At 42.0% G+C, this 19,119-nt stretch overlaps 2 protein-coding genes across 6 annotated transcripts in view; one reads left to right on the top strand and one right to left on the bottom strand.

Annotated features, from left to right (window-relative positions):
* Positions 1–1,016: 1,016 nt before the first annotated feature.
* LOC117426494 (solute carrier family 15 member 2-like) overlaps positions 1,017–19,119 on the bottom strand; it is a 37,611-nt gene continuing 19,508 nt past the window's right edge. The window contains exons 18-25 of one of the 3 annotated variants that reach the window (XR_009330601.1): positions 18,180–18,226; positions 17,442–17,552; positions 15,702–15,801; positions 14,848–14,994; positions 13,742–13,846; positions 11,832–12,067; positions 4,388–4,554; positions 1,017–2,187 (exon numbers count right to left, since the gene is read on the bottom strand). Coding sequence is in view for 2 of the 3 variants with exons in the window: in XM_059034117.1 (XP_058890100.1) it covers positions 11,876–12,067; positions 13,742–13,846; positions 14,848–14,994; positions 15,702–15,801; positions 17,442–17,552; positions 18,180–18,226 (702 nt within the window). In the remaining variant the exon portion in view is untranslated. Of the gene's footprint in view, positions 2,188–3,393; positions 4,555–11,692; positions 12,068–13,741; positions 13,847–14,847; positions 14,995–15,701; positions 15,802–17,441; positions 17,553–18,179; positions 18,227–19,119 lie in introns of those variants that run through there. The other 2 variants (XM_059034117.1, XM_059034116.1) reach the window with 2 other exon arrangements.
* On the top strand, positions 5,199–9,886 carry LOC117426665 (HSPB1-associated protein 1 homolog). 3 transcript variants are annotated; one of them, XM_059034119.1, is made up of 4 exons: positions 5,199–5,428; positions 6,222–6,305; positions 6,989–7,036; positions 8,682–9,886. In XM_059034119.1, the coding sequence occupies exons 1-4, from the start codon at positions 5,285–5,287 to the stop codon at positions 9,294–9,296; spliced, it is 891 nt and encodes a 296-aa protein (XP_058890102.1). In that variant the 5' UTR covers positions 5,199–5,284; the 3' UTR covers positions 9,297–9,886. The 3 variants fall into 3 exon arrangements, with proteins under 3 accessions (XP_058890102.1, XP_058890104.1, XP_058890103.1); XM_059034121.1 differs by having other exon boundaries at positions 6,989–7,098; positions 8,682–8,830; XM_059034120.1 differs by lacking the exon at positions 6,989–7,036 and having other exon boundaries at positions 8,682–9,885.

The raw sequence follows: 19,119 nt of genomic DNA, 5'->3' as shown, positions 1-19,119 counted from the left end.
GAAATCCCCACAAATGCAGCCCCTGCGTGAGACCCTGTTCTCAATCTCTATAAAGCAGGGTTATCAGGCATGGTTACAGTGCTGTTTAAGATAGATGGGATTGCCCTGGGTTGCTAGAGTTCATCACATTTCATGCACGGCTAATGTACATTCAATTGCAGGTTTTAAAACTCAAGTAGACGCACACTCGCTGAAAGGCACTTGAAAGTCAAACAATTTTCTACCACATTTTCTCTCTTTCATTTGACAGATACAAGGAGTACAAAACGTTTTGTGTTTTTATTTCAGTTAAATTGCCTCATTCGGAGCTGCAGTTTAAAAAGAAACATATATATTAAAACAGTTAGCTTTTTTACTGAAAAAACAGCTGGTTATTTTGTACTTATTTTATTTTATTTCTGCTCATACCTGTGGGTATCCATATAGTAATCCAAGGGCAGGGATGGAAATAAGAATCCTATTGCAGAGCAGTGTCACCCATTCCAGGTTTTACTACCAGCTTGATTAGCCCCAGTGTATAGGTTACAAGCTCAGGTGTATTCATTAAACTCACAGTAAAACCAGGAATGGATCAAACTGCTGTGTAATGGGAGTTTATTTCGATCCCTGATATATAAAGTGGGACTGCAAGATTCTAATTTGGTCTAATTTACCATTTATTAAAACATAAACACACACTTGAGTGGATATTTGTTAATTACAGATTTGTTTTTTTAAGACATCAGTGAAAGACATTTCTTAATATTATATTTACTCAATAGGACTCGCTGAACCACCAGAGTTCATTACGTACGACACCCCCTGAAAGCTCTCTCCTGATTCCAGTTCTTCCACAGACATGAATACCAAACCCTACGGTCCTGAAGAGGCCCGGGGCATTGTGGGCTCGTTGAAGCAGCCTGCAGTCTTCTGTAACATGGCTTGCGATTGGCCAGCACTGAAGTGGAGCGTGGAGTATCTGTCCAGTGTCCTAGAAGATAAGCCACTCAGGTTCCGGATTGGAAAGAGACAGACAGCAAAAGGTTAGATCAGGGCAGCTGGGGAAAAAGCATGTCCACCATATAATACAACACAATACAATACAACATGTGTTTGAACACAAGCCAAGCAGAGTGTGGAGGTCTGTATTCAATGATGATGGGGCATGATTTTTTGAGTCTTTGTTAAAATCACAAACTGCAATACAAATACAGCTGGAGAGGTCTGCAAATTAGAGCAGGTCTACCAATAGCAGGCTGGCGGTTTTAAAATCCAGCAAAATCCATCTTTTACAAGCAAAATGGTTATCATGCCACATTTATCTCACACCCAGAGCCAGACCTCCACATGCATCAGTATATCTGTCTGTGTGGCTCTGTGTCAGTGTAACAGACCTCCACATGCATCAGTATATCTGCCTGTGTGGCTCTGTCAGTGTAACAGACCTCCACATGCATCAGTATATCTGTCTGTGTGTCTCTGGGTCAGTGTAATTAGCTGTGCAGTGTTTCACAGATCATTGTGCCTAGAGCTGCAGGGCACGCCTGACAGGTCGACACTGCATTTCAGAACAGGGTTGGATGTGATCATGAAATCGGTGTGTACACTGCATAACGATGCAACAACCTCGGTGCACATGCTTCAGTTAACCAGCCCCAATTAGAATGTGTTTAGAATCTGATTGCTTTGGATCCCTGGCTGTTACCTGTTTTTAATTAGGTTGGAACTTTAATCCATACAGTAGTTTTGTGCTAATTCCCGTACTCACAGTGCTGGGCCTATGCTGACTACAAGTACATTGCCATGCTGTTTGAAGAGGAGTCAGCAATGTTTCAGGTACAGTGTGTGACACTATGGTGTGCTGTGTATGTACAGTACATCTCCCAGCCAGGGTTTGGTGCATAGTTGCCATTTGAAAGTGTCTGGTTTGGGGACTATTTTCCACAGCAGCAGTCCTGAGTGTACAAGCGACTTTGATCACTCTGGGTTCATTGCAGCCTCCTGTAGGGCACACATCTGTAATTCATGCCAGTCACCCTTCTTTGTAAATAGAAACAACAAAGAACTGGCAAATGGGTAGGTTTTATGAAAATAAAACAACAATGGCGCTCTTTAAGAGTATTTTAAATCCTTACATTGCACTGTTTATCATTTACAGTTGCCTGAATATAGTAATGATTTCATTATCCACAGCGTTGCGCAGCATCTCTGTTTGAAAAAAAAATATATATATATGATTGACAGTTATAAAGTCCAACTGATTTAACCAAGTGTGTTATCATTTTAAAGAGAAAGTTGGTACAAATATACAGAGTTTTATTTACTTTTTATTTACTTTAAATAATAGGCATACAACCTACATTAAATTTGGTAAGAATCAACCCACTCCAAGGATCAACCCACTCCAAGGATTAACCCACTCCAAGGATCAACCCACTCCAAGGATCAACCCCCGCCAAGGATTAACCCCCTCCAAGGATCAACCCCCTCCAAGGATCAACCCCCTCCAAGGATCAACCCCCTCCAAGCAGATATTATGGTACCTTGTCCAGACCACCCGCAAAATAAAACGCATATGTAAGGCTGAATTAAAGGTCAATACTGGCTGGTTCCTAGCCTTTGTGTGCAGCACAAGACTAGAGTCTGCACGTCTGCGCAGTTATCAGCACAAGACTAGAGTCCTCCATGTCTGCGCAGTTATCATCACAACACTAGAGTCCTCCATGTCTGCACAGTTATCAGCACAACACTAGAGTCCTCCATGTCTGCGCAGTTATCATCACAACACTAGAGTCCTCCATGTCTGTACAGTTATCAGCACAACACTAGAGTCCTCCATGTCTGCGCAGTTATCATCACAACACTAGAGTCCTCCATGTCTGCGCAGGTATCATCACAACACTAGAGTCCTCCATGTCTGCACAGTTATCAGCACAACACTAGAGTCCTCCATGTCTGCGCAGTTATCATCACAACACTAGAGTCCTCCATGTCTGCGCAGTTATCATCACAACACTAGAGTCCTCCATGTCTGCACAGTTATCAGCACAACACTAGAGTCCTCCATGTCTGCGCAGTTATCATCACAACACTAGAGTCCTCCATGTCTGCACAGTTATCAGCACAACACTAGAGTCCTCCATGTCTGCGCAGTTATCATCACAACACTAGAGTCCTCCATGTCTGTACAGTTATCAGCACAACACTAGAGTCCTCCATGTCTGCGCAGTTATCAACACAACACTAGAGTCCTCCATGTCTGCGCAGTTATCATCACAACACTAGAGTCCTCCATGTCTGCACAGTTATCATCACAACACTAGAGTCCTCCATGTCTGCGCAGTTATCATCACAACACTAGAGTCCTCCATGTCTGCGCAGTTATCATCACAACACTAGAGTCCTCCATGTCTGCACAGTTATCATCACAACACTAGAGTCCTCCATGTCTGCGCAGTTATCATCACAACACTAGAGTCCTCCATGTCTGTACAGTTATCAGCACAACACTAGAGTCCTCCATGTCTGCGCAGTTATCATCACAACACTAGAGTCCTCCATGTCTGCGCAGTTATCATCACAACACTAGAGTCCTCCATGTCTGCACAGTTATCATCACAACACTAGAGTCCTCCATGTCTGCGCAGTTATCATCACAACACTAGAGTCCTCCATGTCTGCGCAGTTATCAGCACAACACTAGAGTCCTCCATGTCTGTACAGTTATCAGCACAAGGCGGTCTTGCTTGTAGAGTTCAGATTGTGTATAGTGCACTCCATTCATTGATGGGTTCTCAATTCAAGTTGCAAATTATATAACTTTAAATTAACCAATGCTGCTGTTGTTGTTGTTGTTGTGTTCTTTTTCGTTTATAATGATTTGTAATTTATCTGAAATCTGAAGCCTGGGATATTAAAAGTCCTATAACCAAGGCAACACTTTTTTTATACATTTATAGAACTAGTACAGTAATTAAAATGGTGATCAGCTAAAAACATATATATTGAATGATCCAGTCTATAACCTACAATGTATTCCAGAACAACCCACCTACAGCACATCCAACAAGGCAAGCTGTGCTCTTCCCATACATTCTTAACTTCTGTAACCTCCATATTATTATTTTTTTTATTTCTTAGCAGACGCCCTTATCCAAATGTGCAGCTCACAAAAGTGATAAATGGCTAAGCCATTGTGTGCACAATCACAACATACTGACATTCCTTTGCAGTGACATTTCATTTTCCAGAGGCCCCATTTCCAATCTGTTTCATAGCTGATTTATTTTACTGCATTGGCTTAGCAAACACATTGTCTGTTTTTCTATTAATGCTTTTTACCCCCGGGTACAATCTACATACAGCATGCAAGTCATGTTACAAAACTAATAAGAAGTCCTGACAATACCCTCCCGAGGTGCCGTTCACAACTTTTGGAACATCCACAAATGGTGTGTTTTTGTTTTTTTGTCCCTCAGTGATTCACGTAAATGCCAGAATTGTGCCATTGAAATGACTAGCGCCGAAGCGTATGTATTTCTTTGTCTTGCTGATGTACTTCCACGACAGGAGGTTCTGGGGAAGACAAAATAACAAAACCAAAGCTTGAACTCATTTGGCATTCCGGGATTGACAAAGAATTTGATGAGGTTGATTTACACACAGCAGTCATCTCCGTCTCCTTTTAATTCTGAGGTTCTATTTAATAAGGCAAAGATTATATTAAAAAGCTTAAACCAGCAACAAACATGAGCCAACAGGTTTGTCAAGATTGAAAAATAAACTCCATGCACAAGCAATTTAGTATGGTGAGACATGAGTAAACATTCAATATAGCTTCATGCAGTTTTCTTATTCAAAGCCATTCTGTGAAATTGTATACATTAGTTCCATTAAGTCTGTGCTTTGCTCTGCATGTTTGTTTTTTTCATCCTTCGTATCACTAATCGAATTTACTTCAGCTCAAAGTGATTTGTTTTTTGTTTGTCTTTTTTTCAGTTTAACTCTGCATTTGCCTGTTTTTTGGGGGGAATGTTTTACGTAAAGGGGGGGATATACTTTACACGTGTATTATCTTTAATACTGGTTTCTTTTTCCTTTTAATACTAGCATGAACATCTGTGAGCTTCACAGAAGTGAATTATTACCCTTTTTAGGACCAACCAGAGGGCTATCCTGTGTACCAAGTGAAAGCTTTTCCGACCGTGCCAAATAAATGATATCGCTGGTTTTGCATTTAATCCCAAATACCAACCCCATGCATTGACTTGTCGGTCTACTGCAGTCAGAGCTGTTAGACATTTGCATGTTCAGTATACCGATGCTATCTCATTATATCCCACAAGCTAACAGCGGCAACAAATCACAGCACCTTGAAATCAGCCTTGAAATCAGCCTTGAAATCAGCCTTGAAATCAGCCTTGAAATCAGCCTTGTCCAACATCAGAAGGTAAACTGGACTGGGTCCAGGCCTGTGAGGCCTGCCTGTGCTCCAGGGGCTGGTGCTGGTGGCTCAGTACAGTGTCCTGCTAACAAGGTGTGCTTACCTAACTGAGATTATCAAACAAGATACCGTTGACTGGCCAAATGAACATTCTTCATCTCCGGAGATTTCTCTTGCATTGGCATTCTGAGTGTAAAATAATGTTATCTCCAAAAGTGGAGATTAAAAAAAAAAAGAATAATTTTATATATATATATATATATATATATATATATATATATATATACACACTGCATGATCTACAGTACATTATGGGATAACGTGTTGCCATCAGTTACCTTTGTGATGTCATAATAAACATTCCACCTCCTGGAAGCAGAGCTGACATAGAAATTATTACCAGGCAGGTTTATATAGATTCCACGGTTTCTAACAATAGCTCCCTTCCAGCACACCCCCTTCCCCCTACATACTGTATGTTTAGCCCTTCCATCAGACTTGTTTTCTTTGGAAGCTTATGGTGAGCATAAGGAAATATTATCCTGAGGTCCAAGCCGTGGAATTTGCTTTTTTTTCTACACATTCACACACAGATTGCTTTATTCCCGTGTTCCTCTTTCTTTATAACGTCAATATTTGCAGAGCCATTGAGGAGCATAACCCTAAAAGCCTGTTTGACGTCTGGGGAAGATTTATAATTGAACAAACATACTTGAAATGGCAGGACTGGAAAGACAAAGTGTGCTTCCTTGCTGTGTCACAAAGTGATTTCCTTCTTTGTTTTATATCCCATGATCAGGTCCTTTTTGTTCCCAGACACTGGTGGCACTATGTGGAGTCCATTGATCCAATCACTGTCAGCATCAACTCCTGGCTTGAAATGGTAATTCAGAAGAGTCTCTCATGTTCACTGTACTTACAATATTGCATCTGTGGTGCTGTATGTTGATTTTTTATGAAAGCGCGGATAGTTATCATTTATTTTATGTGGCATAATGACTGATGTGTATACTATGTGATTTACACAGAACCAGTTATAAGGCTGTATGACATAATGCCGTTCCAGTAGTGACTGCACTCTGCTCATAATGCAGAACACAAACAGCCAGGCCTCCTAACTATTCACCCTGACTGGACTGAAGCTTTACAAAGGACTGCATTGAGTATCATTGTTTACAGATTCTTATTGTCAATTCCAGGTATCTGTCACTGAGAAATAACTATAGAAAAACAAAAAAACTATAGGATTAATGAATAGGCTCTCATGAACTATAGGATTAATGAAAAGGCTCTCGTGAACTATATGATTAATGAACAGGCTCTCATGAACTATAAGATTAATGAACAGGCTCTCGTGAACTATAGGATTAATGAATAGGCTCTCATAAATTGTAATTGAGTTCTTCAAGATAACAAAAGAGCAAGTCATACCCTTTGTTATACTGGAGGGCTCAAGCCAGGTGAATCAAGTGAACTATTGCAATCACAAAAAACAATTCTCCTTTTGTATGTCTGTGCTTCTTGGTGTGCTGTGGTTCTAAGGGCCCCTGTTTCCTCTGTCCTCAGGATGTCGATGATGAAGCACGTGTGGGAGAGGCCCTCACTAAAACACTGGTCTGTGCCCTTAAGTCTGCTCCGAGCCCTGACAATTCAGATAACTGGTTAAATCCCACGAGGTATATTTGCATTGTGTAGGCAGAGGCTTCGCTCAGAGGTCAGCCCTCTGGCTGACCTGGCAAAAAGACCCCCAGTGCCAGGGCACAGCAGAAATCTCACAGCTAACCACTGCGGCTAAAGAAGCCCTGGAAGTTATACTAAATGAATACTGACCAGGTAAAACGTTAAGATAATGGCTTCTCAAATGCAAGCGATATGCTCAAAACCTTAAAAGCAAGGCTGGCGTGATGTGCCATCGACAACCTGGACAGACAGTGAGGTCCAAAGACACTCACAAGCAGAGACTCCCTGTGTCCATTTGGAGGGGGAAGAATGCTCTAATGCAGCTCAGCTTCCAGCCCTATCAATCAGCAGAGAGTCTCTGTGTCCATTCGGAGGGGGAAGAGAGCTCTAATGCAGCTCTGCTTCCAGCCCTATCAATCAGCAGAGAGTCTCTGTGTCCATTCGGAGGGGGAAGAGAGCTCTAATGCAGCTCGGCTTCCAGCCCTATCAATCAGCAGAGAGTCTCTGTGTCCATTCGGAGGGGGAAGAGAGCTCTAATGCAGCTCTGCTTCCAGCCCTATCAATCAGCAGAGAGTCTCTGTGTCCATTCGGAGGGGGAAGAGAGCTCTAATGCAGCTCTGCTTCCAGCCCTATCAATCAGCAGAGAGTCTCTGTGTCCATTCGAGTGCTCTAATGCAGCTCAGCTTCCAGCCCTATCAATCAGCAGAGAGTCTCTGTGTCCATTCGGAGGGGGAAGAGAGCTCTAATGCAGCTCTGCTTCCAGCCCTATCAATCAGCAGAGAGTCTCTGTGTCCATTCGAGTGCTCTGATGCAGCTCAGCTTCCAGCCCTATCAATCAGCAGAGAGTCTCTGTGTCCATTCGGAGGGGGAAGAGAGCTCTAATGCAGCTTGGTTTCCAGCCGTATCAATCAGCAGAGAGTCTCTGTGTCCATTCGAGTGCTCTAATACTGCTCGGCTTCCAGCCCTATCAATCACGCAGCTTTCATATAGAGTACATGTTATTCCAAATTATATGACAAACTATAATTCCCCAGACAATAAAAACATTTCAATGGGATTTCCACAGTTCTGTTCTCGCAGGGTAACAGCATGTGGATTCACATCGTAAGTGCCCTCTACAGTCTGGATAAAAAGATGTCACAAAGAGCCCGTAGCGATAGCAGCCTGCCGTCGAGCTGAACGAAGGTTACATTAAAACCAAGGACCTTAAAAAGGAAAGAGCAAACCACTTAGCATTTAACAGCTATGACTAGGCATCTCCTAAAATAGGGAGACATTGTACACCTGCTACCAAACTTCAAAGAGGTACCAGGATGCTGAGAATGGAAAGCAGGTTGCCCTGGTGGTTTTGACAGCTGAGACAGAGCCAAGTCAGTTCAGAAGCTGGGAATCAGCTCTAACCCTGATTCACTGGGTGACCTCCCTGTGAGTCAGTCATCCAGCTGGAGAATTGGGTAGCAGTAGTATCTCCCCACTGGAACCGAGGGAATGAGTCTCTGTAATGACTTCCAGAAGATCAAAAAAATAAAAATGCATTGAGCTGACTCTTAATTACTCTCATATTTTCCTTATTACCCAGGTTGAAGCGACATCACATGAATTGAATCTGCGGTACCTGAGCCTTGCTGTGCAGTCATGCCTGGGCAAGCGGAATGACCTCTGTAACGAGACCTTGTCTGTGAATCCTGGGGCAGTGGTGAGCTCCCATACGAAGAGGAAGCGGGATACTGATGGAACTACGGCAAATAAAATAAGAAGAAAAGGTCATTGTGAACCTCCGCAGATAACCTTCGGACTGCACCTGATTCCCGTGCCTCCGAAATTAGACGAGCAATCAGCAAGTCCTGGGGACAAAGGAGGAGAGCGGTGCAGCTGTAAGCACTCTGATTGCAGTGCACCCAGTAATAAACTTGAGAGGCACTGCTGTGAAAAATGCAGTCCCAGCAGTGCACCTGAAAGAGACAGCACTAATGAGGCTGTGCTGGAGGAAGATAAGAAGGAAGCAGACACTTTAACAATCACTACCAACGACCTGCTAGATTGCCTGCTCCATCCACAGGTTGTCTCTTTAGTTGCTAAGCTTCTGTCCGATAAACGGCACGTTTTGATTTTTGTTTGTGTTTCAATAATGTTTGTAATAAGCTCATCATTGTTATTAAGTGTCCCTCTGTTCCTGCCCTCTGTCTTTATGTAAGAAAGTTCATGTGAATCATCTTCTTAAACTTATACAGTCATTTTCTTTCAACACTAGTGAATCCCTTACAAAACTTTACCACAGTATTGTTGCACTTTTCCCATGCTTACACTATGCATTTACCACAGTTTACCCTGGTTTGCTATGTTTTTTTTTACTATCCGTTATATCTTTCTAGTCTTTACAATGCTTACCTATGCTGCACCATGATGTCACTGTGCTTTATTACACTTTGCTATGCTTTTACTATGATAAACTTTTATAATGGTAGGCTCCCTGCTGGTTTGAACCCTGCTAGTCTGAAATGAGCTACAATCTGAACCCTGCTGGTCTGAAATGAGCTACAATCTGAACCCTGCTGGTCTGAAGTGAGCTACAATCTGAACCCTGCTGGTCTGAAGTGAGCTACAATCTGAGCCCTGCTATCACAATGAAACGCAGTCTGTCAGCAGCAGTGGAAACCAAAGTTCAAAATTATAATTCTGTGATGAGTGTGTAACCATTTACTGCTATCTCTGTACATTTTTGTTTAAACATAAAATATTGTAAAAACAAAGCATAGATTGGTACAGCTTCCTATCAGAGTACTGAACAATCCCAACGGATTTGGTTTCGACAGAATCTACTGTACTTGAGTTTACTTTTGAAAATATAAAACATACAGAGCTAGAAGATTCTCAAAGGAGTTCTGGGGCACTGTTTGATGAGCACATGTAAATATTCTCACTGCTGCAGTCAAGATGTTTTGCATTTGAATTCTTGACTGTTTGCAGAGCGCAGAGTACAGCTTTTGAAATTCATGAGGTTCAGTGCTTGGTATGTCAGCCTACTGTCTTCCTGCCTTTGCTGTCATCCAGCTTTGTTTGTTAGTAGACTGCAGACTTGCAATCTGAAGTGCAGTGTCCAGACCTCAGAGAGTATTCCTTCAGGATATAAAAAATGAATGGAGTGGCGCTGTCTCTAGAACCTCTTCTCAAGGGCTTTTTAAAACATGTATTATTCAGGTATTCGTGAGGGAAGGAGAGAAAGACAATTCCTATGCACCCCCACCTCCCCTTGCCTTAACAATGGGAATATTGGGTGGCCTCTCAGTATGTGATCTTCAAGGCTACCTTTTACCCAGGCTTCAAAATAGAAAAGCAGAAATAAAAGTGGAAAAGCATTCGTAGCAACCGGGAAGATCATCCAGAACTAGAAAACCAAGCTCTGTAGAAACAAAAGAGACTTTGAAATCACCCGGTTTCTCCAAGATGATCATCTAACTGACTGAAATCTAAAAACTGATTGAAACCTCGTCTTGCTATGAACAACTGTACTCTGCAAGCGCTTTCTCCGTCTCAGGTAAAACAAATATTAGCCTCAGAATAAGGAAACAGAAAAGGCTGTACATTAGGCTGTACACAGACAGTGCAGAACACCCATCTGTTCTCAAGGGAATGTTAGTGCTCTGAAGCAATGTTGATACAGGGAGAGAGATCCAACCAGCATCCCAATGAGAGCATGTGAAGCCGGAGTGAAGGAGGGAGGAAATTGCACTGCCTGAGTGAACTTGAAGGAGGAATCGCTGCTGTAGGGTTAGTTTAAACCCGGTAACAAACTGGGACAGCGGGCAGGAAATTGTACAGCAACGTTCTGAATATAATGCACATGGTGTATATAACACGTATTCACGAGCAGCCCTGGGTCACATCCCTTGAACAACGTGCGCCTCTTCAATACTACTCAAGCACCTTTGTGTGCAATCCTGTACACTACATGCCTTGCACACAGCATGCAGTCCGTATACAGCACTTGAATTCTTCTAAGATTTGTATATTTGCACTTAATTCTCTAGGAGGTATGGTAATACTCCAATCCATTGAGAGTACAATAGCTTATAAATATCAAAAACAACTGTGTGTGAAGCTGTTTGCGCTCCCATGATCTCAGATCCCTGAGAATATAAAGTATCTCTGCTGCTAAACCCCTGACAGCTGTATGCTTTCAATTTGGAGATTATTTTTTTATTTTTTTTTTATCTGAAAAAGGTTAGGAACACATCATGCTAATTTAAGTGGATGCTGTTCACTTGAAGACTGGTGTTTTTAATGAAGTCTTTGAAATGTTCTGTGCAGGGAATCCAGCTGCCCATATTAAAGAGCCTTTGTAGTGATTGATGGACTCCTTTCTTTAAAGTTCAGGAGAGCTGTGGGCATTGTGTTTGGCTCCTCCAATTTAAACCTGAATTAATCCTGCAAGACGCTTTTTTTGCAGTTTGCTGCCAGTGCCGAGCACAGTGTACTTCCACGCATTCATGAACAAAAACATGGGAAGCATTTATTTAAAAGAAAAGCAATACAACATGTTTTAATCGTAAAACATATATATATATATATATATATATATATATATATATATATATATATATATGGAAATTGGCAATAGTAATGTGTGTGAAGTAATGTCTTCCCAGACTAGTGCACACTAGTAAAATTGTCTGCTTACTTTTTAACTGTTTAGGATTATCTAGTGTGGTTACAGAGTAATCACTCTTACTTCTAAAGTGTTCTGCTGGTGATTGATGATTGTGGTTTGCAAGTTCAAGAGTTAATGAAGGCATCCAGCTCCTGGTATCCAAGCTCTTTCTCTTTCCTCTTTGCTTTTTCTTTCTCTTCTCTCTTGTCTTGCTCAGCGAGCTCCTCCGGGTCCACGTAGGTGTAGAAATACGCCATGATTGAGAAGATGATACAGACCCCAAACAGGAGACAGGAAAACAGAACAAACTCTACCCACTGGAAGAGAACACAAGACAGCACGGTACTGAACCCATCCTCTCTGCTTCATGAAATCTTGTCTCATCCTCTCCTTCTCTCTCCTTCATGAAATCCTGTCTCATCATCTCTGCTTCATGAAATCCTGTCTCATCCTCTCTCCTTCATGAAATCCTGTCTCATCATCTCTGCTTCATGAAATCCTGTCTCATCCTCCTCTCTCCTTCATGAAATCCTGTCTCATCCTCTCTCCTTCATGAAATCCTGTCTCATCCTCTCTCCTGCTCTCTCCTTCATGAAATCCTGTCTCATCCTCTCTGCTTCATGAAATCCTGTCTCATCCTCTCTCCTTCATGAAATCCTGTCATCCTCCTCTCTCCCTCATGAAATCCTGCCTCATCCTCTCTCTTTCATGAAATCCTGCCTCATCCTCTCTCTTTCTCTCTCCCTCATGAAATCCTGCCTCATCCTCTCTTCTTCATGAAATCCTGCCTCGTCCTCTCTCCTCTCTCCTTCATGAAATCCTGCCTCATCCTCTCTCTTTCTCTCTCCCTCATGAAATCCTGCCTCATCCTCTCTCCTTCATGAAATCCTGCCTCATCCTCTCCCCTTCTCTCTCCCTCATAAAATCCTGTCTCATCCTCTCTCCTTCATGAAATCCTGCCTCATCCTCTCTCCTTCATGAAATCCTGCCTCATCCTCTCTCCTTCTCTCTCCTTCATGAAATCCTGCCTCATCCTCTCTCCTTCTCTCTCCTTCATGAAATCCTGCCTCATCCTCTCTCCTTCATGAAATCCTGCCTCATCCTCTCTCCTTCTCTCTCCTTCATGAAATCCTGCCTCATCCTCTCTCCTTCATGAAATCCTGCCTCATCCTCTCTCCCTCTTGAAATCCTGTGCCAAGGAGACATAGTGGAGGTGGTCGTTCCTACATACATACGTACAGGGGATGCCCTGCGTGTTTTGTATTATAAACCACACAGATCATGGCTGGTTCCAAGACACATTAGTCATTATCTTATGAGATGTCTTTTAAGCTAACAAGGCTATAGGATCTTGAAAGTCTCACTGGAACAGTGAGACGTCCTAAAAAAAACCCTTTGCTGCAACCATTGCCTGCTAGACAATTGTCATTGTCTTTCATTTTCAATTAAAACATGACAGTACATATCAGGGTTAGTTTGGCCTTTAAGGATAGACTGTAGCTTGGCTTACAACAGAGATCTGTATGTTATGTTTGGAAATTGGTGATGGCAGTAACCTTAAAGCTGAATGCAGGTACCTATAACATCAATTAAATCAATCTATTTAACATCTGCCAGTAAGTCACTGACATTTAGACAGGTGATACTCTGGCAGCAGCTGGTCTGCATTACATAGAGCCGATTGAACTATTGTACAAGATTGCCACCCAGTGGATTAAAACAGTACTGGTCTACTTATCAAGAAATAGTCAACAAATCAATATGATCGTTTCAATGAGGATAGGTTCAGACAACAACTTCTGTGACCTCTGAAGAAAGCTAAAAAAAAAGTGTCATCATATGAGTAATATACAAATTCAAGTTATCTAAAAAACAAACTATATGTAGTGTAGGGGTATTATACATCCCAAACACAGACTCTAGAGTGATGTTCATGGTGAGGACACTTGATGTACCGATGTGCCTCCTCCCCAGCCAGTCCCCCTCCATACCTGTTCCAGCACTGCTCCCTGAGCTACAATCAGCACAATCACATTCCCGAAAGCCACGGTCATCAGCCAAGCAGCCTGGAGGACCGCCTTCATACTGGCTGGGGCCTGAAAGAGAAACAGCGCCCGAGTCACCACTCACCCAACCGGACTCGACTTCCAGGTCACTGGCACTGTAGTGCAGAGCTGCAGAAACCAACCAAGTGTGCCTGATAGCGTTGAGAAAGCCATAGTAAATTACATAGTTAAAGCCTATCTGCACCAAATACAATATAAATAATGCATTTGTAAGAATCATTCCATTTGCAAAATATGTTTCGGTTCCAAGCAGATTATTTTAATAGTTTCCGGATCTTTTTGTATTATGCGTTATTGTGGTGCTGCAGCATGGCTGGTTTTCATGTCCAAAGAGAAGCCCCTCCCTCCGGAGCCCTTACCTGTGAGTAGAACTCAAGCCCCTCCCCCTCCGGAGCCCTTACCTGTGAGTAGAACTCAAGTCCCTCCCCCTCCGGAGCCCTGACCTGCGAGTAGAACTCAAGCCCCTCCCCCTCCGGAGCCCTTACCTGTGAGTAGAACTCAAGCCCCTCCCCCTCCGGAGCCCTTACCTGTGAGTAGAACTCAAGTCCCTCCCCCTCCGGAGCCCTGACCTGCGAGTAGAACTCAAGCCCCTCCCCCTCCGGAGCCCTTACCTGTGAGTAGAACTCAAGCCCCTCCCCCTCCGGAGCCCTTACCTGTGAGTAGAACTCAAGCTCCTCCCCCTCCGGAGCCCTTACCTGTGCGTAAAACTCAAGCCCCTCCCCCTCCGGAGCCCTTACCTGTGAGTAGAACTCAAGTCCCTCCCCCTCCGGAGCCCTTACCTGTGAGTAGAACTCAAGCCCCTCCCCCTCCAGAGCCCTTACCTGTGAGTAGAACTCAAGTCCCTCCCCCTCCGGAGCCCTGACCTGCGAGTAGAACTCAAGCCCCTCCCCCTCCGGAGCCCTGACCTGCGAGTAGAACTCAAGCCCATACCCCTCCGGAGCCCTGACCTGCGAGTAGAACACAAGCCCCTCCCCCTCCGGAGCCCTTACGTGTGAGTAGAACTCAAGTCCCTCCCCCTCTGGAGCCCTTACCTGTGAGTAGGAGAACTCAAGCCCAGTGATGGAGAACAGGACCTCGCCGGCTGTTATCAGCACATACTGTGGGACCTGCCAGCCTATGTGCAGGCTGTTTGCAAAGATATCTTGGGTTGTGTTGATGTGGACAGTAGTGACAGAGGTCTAGCAGAGACAATACAAGACAATTGTGTTCACAAGTAAAAGTATACATATTTTGATTTTATATATAAAGTTGAAATACCACACTGACTTTATCAAAGCTTTAAAAATCTACCAGTTTTGCTGCTGTCGTTGGCATTACAGTGGCAATGTGCCCAAAAGGTGCTGTCCTACCACTGGTATCTACGTGCCTGCCTGCCTGCCTCCCTGCCTGCCTGCCTCCCTGCCTCCCTGCCTGCCTTCCTGCCTCCCTGTCTCCCTGCCTGCATCCCTGCCTCCCTGCCTGCCTCCCTGCCTGCCCGCCTGCCTCCCTGCCTGCCTTCCTGCCTCCCTGCCTGCCCGCCTGCCTCCCTACCTGCCTCCCTACCTCCCTCCCTGCCTCCCTGCCTGCCTTCCTGCCTCCCTGTCTCCCTGCCTGCATCCCTGCCTCCCTGCCTGCCCGCCTGCCTCCCTGCCTGCCTGCCTCAGTAACCATGCCCTGTTTTGGTTACACTGCTGTTTTGATTGTAAAATCGTCAATAGAACATTTTTTTCATAGATAATAAATCATAACAAAATTTAAAAAGATGTGTTTGTTGGTTTTAAAATTGTAATTGGTGTTGCTCTAATGACGATTCGATGCGAACAGCTTTCAGAATGTAGCTGGTTGAGTAAGCAGAGGCAGCCCCTATACTAGCGCTTCCTTTGCTGGGATGAGGCTGGTAACTCACCCCTGTTATAATAACAGTGTATGAGGCACCAAAGTCAAGCAGCCCCAGTCCCACGTCAAGGCTAGTCCCACTTAAGCCAACTTTCATTTTTGCACTGTACCTATAATAGAAAAGAAGAAGAAAACATAAATCACACGCAGCAAAGTAAACGTTTTTAATGTGACGCGATCTTCAAACATCACCATCATGTGTTATTTATTTATTTATTTATAATGCTTTTATTGATCTTTCAGGAAATACAAAAGATGAATTTATGAAAGCATTACATGATTTTACAATAAGCAGAAAACAAGATACCAGGGAGGGGGAAAGTAAAACCACCATACTAATAAAAAAAAAATATATATATATATAAAATTAAAATATATATACAGAAATAATAATAATAATAATAATAATAATAATAATAATAATAATAATAATAAAAAGAAACCTGTTATAGGGAGAATGCAGCATGTCCTAAATCATTAGACCTCTATATCACCCTTATTTTTAAAGTGAGTTATAAAAGGTTGCCAGGTGGTGTTAGCTTTATCAGTTGAACCTTGCAAGGTGTATCTCACTTTCTCAAGTTAGAGAAAATGTAGAACATCCCTGGTCCAATAAGAACATAAGAAAGTTTACAAATGAGAGGAGGCCATTCAGCCCATCTTGCTCGTTTGGTTGTTAGTAGCTTATTAATCCCAGAATCTCATCAAGCAGCTTCTTGAAGGATCCCAGGGTGTCAGCTTCAACAACATTACTGGGGAGTTGGTTCCAGACCCTCACAATTCTCTGTGTAAAAAAGTGCCTCCTATTTTCTGTTCTGAATGCCCCTTTATCTAATTTCCATTTGTGACCCCTGGTCCTTGTTTCTTTTTTCAGGTCAAAGAAGTCCCCTGGGTTGACATTGTCTATACCTTTTAGGATTTTGAATGCTTGAATCGGATCGCCGCGTAGTTTTCTTTGTTCAAGACTGAATAGAAAAAATTCTTTAAGCCTGTCTGCATACGACATGCCTTTTAAACCAGGAATAATTCTGATCACTCTTCTTTGCACTCTTTCTAGAGCAGCAATATCCTTTTTGTAGCGAGGTGACCGGAACTGAACACAATATCCTAGATGAAGTCTTACTAATGCATTGTAAAGTTTTAACATTACTTCCCTTGATTTAAATTCAACACTTTTTACCATATATCCAAGCATCTTGTTGGCTTTTTTTATAGCTTCCTCACACTGTCTAGATGAAGACATTTCTGAGTCAACATAAACTCCTAGGTCTTTTTCATAGATTCCTTCTTCAATTTCAGTATCTCCCATATGACATTTATAATGCACATTTTTATTGCCTGCTTGCAGTACCTTACACTTTTCTCCATTAAAAGTTATTTGCCATGTGTCTACCCTGTTCTGAATGCTGTCTAGATCATTTTGAATTACCTTTGCTGCTGCAACAGTGCAATCAATGGGGAAAAGAGGGTAGGACAGCTTGCTTCCAGTTTAGTAAGATGAGACGCCTGGCCAGTAAGGTTCTCAGTAACCAGGGCTGCACTTCTACTCCATTCCAACTACAACCAGAAGTCCAGCACCATCATGTTTTAATACTGATCCCATCTCATAATGCTAAACCACATTCTGAAGACTGAAGCTGTTGAAAGACGACGCTTACATGAACAGTCTGGATATGTAGTCTTATTCTAACATGACTAATGAAACAGACATTCAAGGAGCCTCAGAGTGCATGTTTGCTTTTCTACTTACTCTCCTCTCTCGAGTGTTCTGTAGGGAGAGACGTCACAGCCCGTCAACACTGCCCCAAAGTCTTCTTCACCCACGGTTATGTTAACATCCTCTGAATGGCCATTGATAAATCTGTCAAAGGGAGATCGTGCACAGACAAGCTAGAATAACTTACATCTTTAAAATGAAGATGGCATATCAAGCATAAATATATCCGTTCCATAAAGACGGGAGCCTTTGCAGATCGTATATTTGTGTCAATGCAAAGAATAGAGGCTTTTTGAACCGATAACCAGGTTCATTAAATAACTCAGCTAAAATGTTTCAAGCAATCGCAATTAGAAGCTCATTTTGTGCTTCGAATGGGGAAAAAATGCAAACACTTCCAAACTGCCGTTGCAGAAAAGCTTCATAAGCAAATTCTAAGGGCCAGCTGGTTTATCTAGCAGTGTAAGACATTCCCAGTCAAAATGATTTCCAGTGCAGTGTCACTTTCAAAACAAATACATCTCAGTGTGTTTTTCACATTGATGGGAATTGCTATTGTCAAATATTTCAGCTACAATAATGAAAAACAGCCCGGGTTAATCAGTTTATCAAACTATAATAATGGACTTCATTGAATTTCTGATGCTGTGTTTTCATTTTATAAGCACACAGTGTGATCTTCTATCTGCCTGGATGAATGTGGATTGCTAAACTATGATGTCACTTGATCTGATTTGTAGCAGAAACATGCTTGTGAGTTGAATTTCCCACCTTAAAGCTGCATGTCCATTGGCAGGCTTTTGAATTTCATCTTGCATCTAAAAAAAAATACAAAAATGGATAATTCTCATTTAATACAGTATTAGATACTGTATTGTAAATGTTTTTTTCAGTTGTTCTGGGCATTTTCTAGTCATTTTATTATAGACTTTTAGCAGTGTATTTATATATATATATATATATATATGTATATACAGTATATATATATATATGTGTATGTGTGTGTGTGTGTGTGTGTGTGTGTGTGTGTGTGTGCTTGAATCAAAACATTGGAGGTATTTATAGGTTTTTGACAGCATGACGATGACTTGTTATTGTTTATATATATTCAAATCTATGATTTATTCTTACATGATGTAATGGTGTTCTATATATTGTGACATCATTTTTACTTCTAGCTTTAAATCTGTATTAATTCTAATTTACATTCGTTTTTATAAACTTCTAATTTCATTATCATGCAGTGCTGGCTCAGCCTTGATCTGGCCTCCCTATGCACAACTCTTGAATGAATTTTGTTTGTTTATTTATTTATTTAAATGTTATATATTTATTGGAGTTAATTAGTTCATTCTTTTCTGTTGAGTCCCGCTGGCATCATCGTGTTCAGTCTATATCCATTTGCTTTCTTTTATTCTTCTATATGTCTCATTATCTAATTTAACCTGTTCTAATACTACAAACTTTACATCATTCATGTCATGTCCTTGACTGGTGAAGTGCTGTACTATTGGTTCATTCATTTTCTTAGTTCTAATTAATGAAAGATGGTTCAGAATTATTTTATATAAAGTTGTTCCAGTCTCTCCAACATATTTTATTTCATCACATTTTTCACAGGCTATTCCATAAACAAACATTTCTGTTTTTACAGAAGGTATTCGTTTTTCAAGGATATGTGTTGTTCTTATGTTTAATTATAGTTTTACTT

The sequence above is a fragment of the Acipenser ruthenus genome, chromosome 11 (genome assembly GCF_902713425.1).
Source record: "Acipenser ruthenus chromosome 11, fAciRut3.2 maternal haplotype, whole genome shotgun sequence".
Classification (NCBI taxonomy): Eukaryota; Metazoa; Chordata; class Actinopteri; order Acipenseriformes; family Acipenseridae; genus Acipenser; species Acipenser ruthenus.
Note: the sequence above shows the minus strand (reverse complement) of the source record. Positions and strands in the feature narration are given on the sequence as shown.

Coding starts and splice junctions, on each gene's coding strand:
- LOC117426665 (XM_059034119.1), top strand. CDS start 5,285: ATGTTCAGTATACCGATGCTATCTCATTATATCCCACAAGCTAACAGC. Junction 5,429..6,221: donor GCCTTGTCCAACATCAGAAG/GTAAACTGGACT, acceptor TCCCATGATCAG/GTCCTTTTTGTTCCCAGACA. Junction 7,037..8,681: donor AGGCCCTCACTAAAACACTG/GTCTGTGCCCTT, acceptor CTTATTACCCAG/GTTGAAGCGACATCACATGA.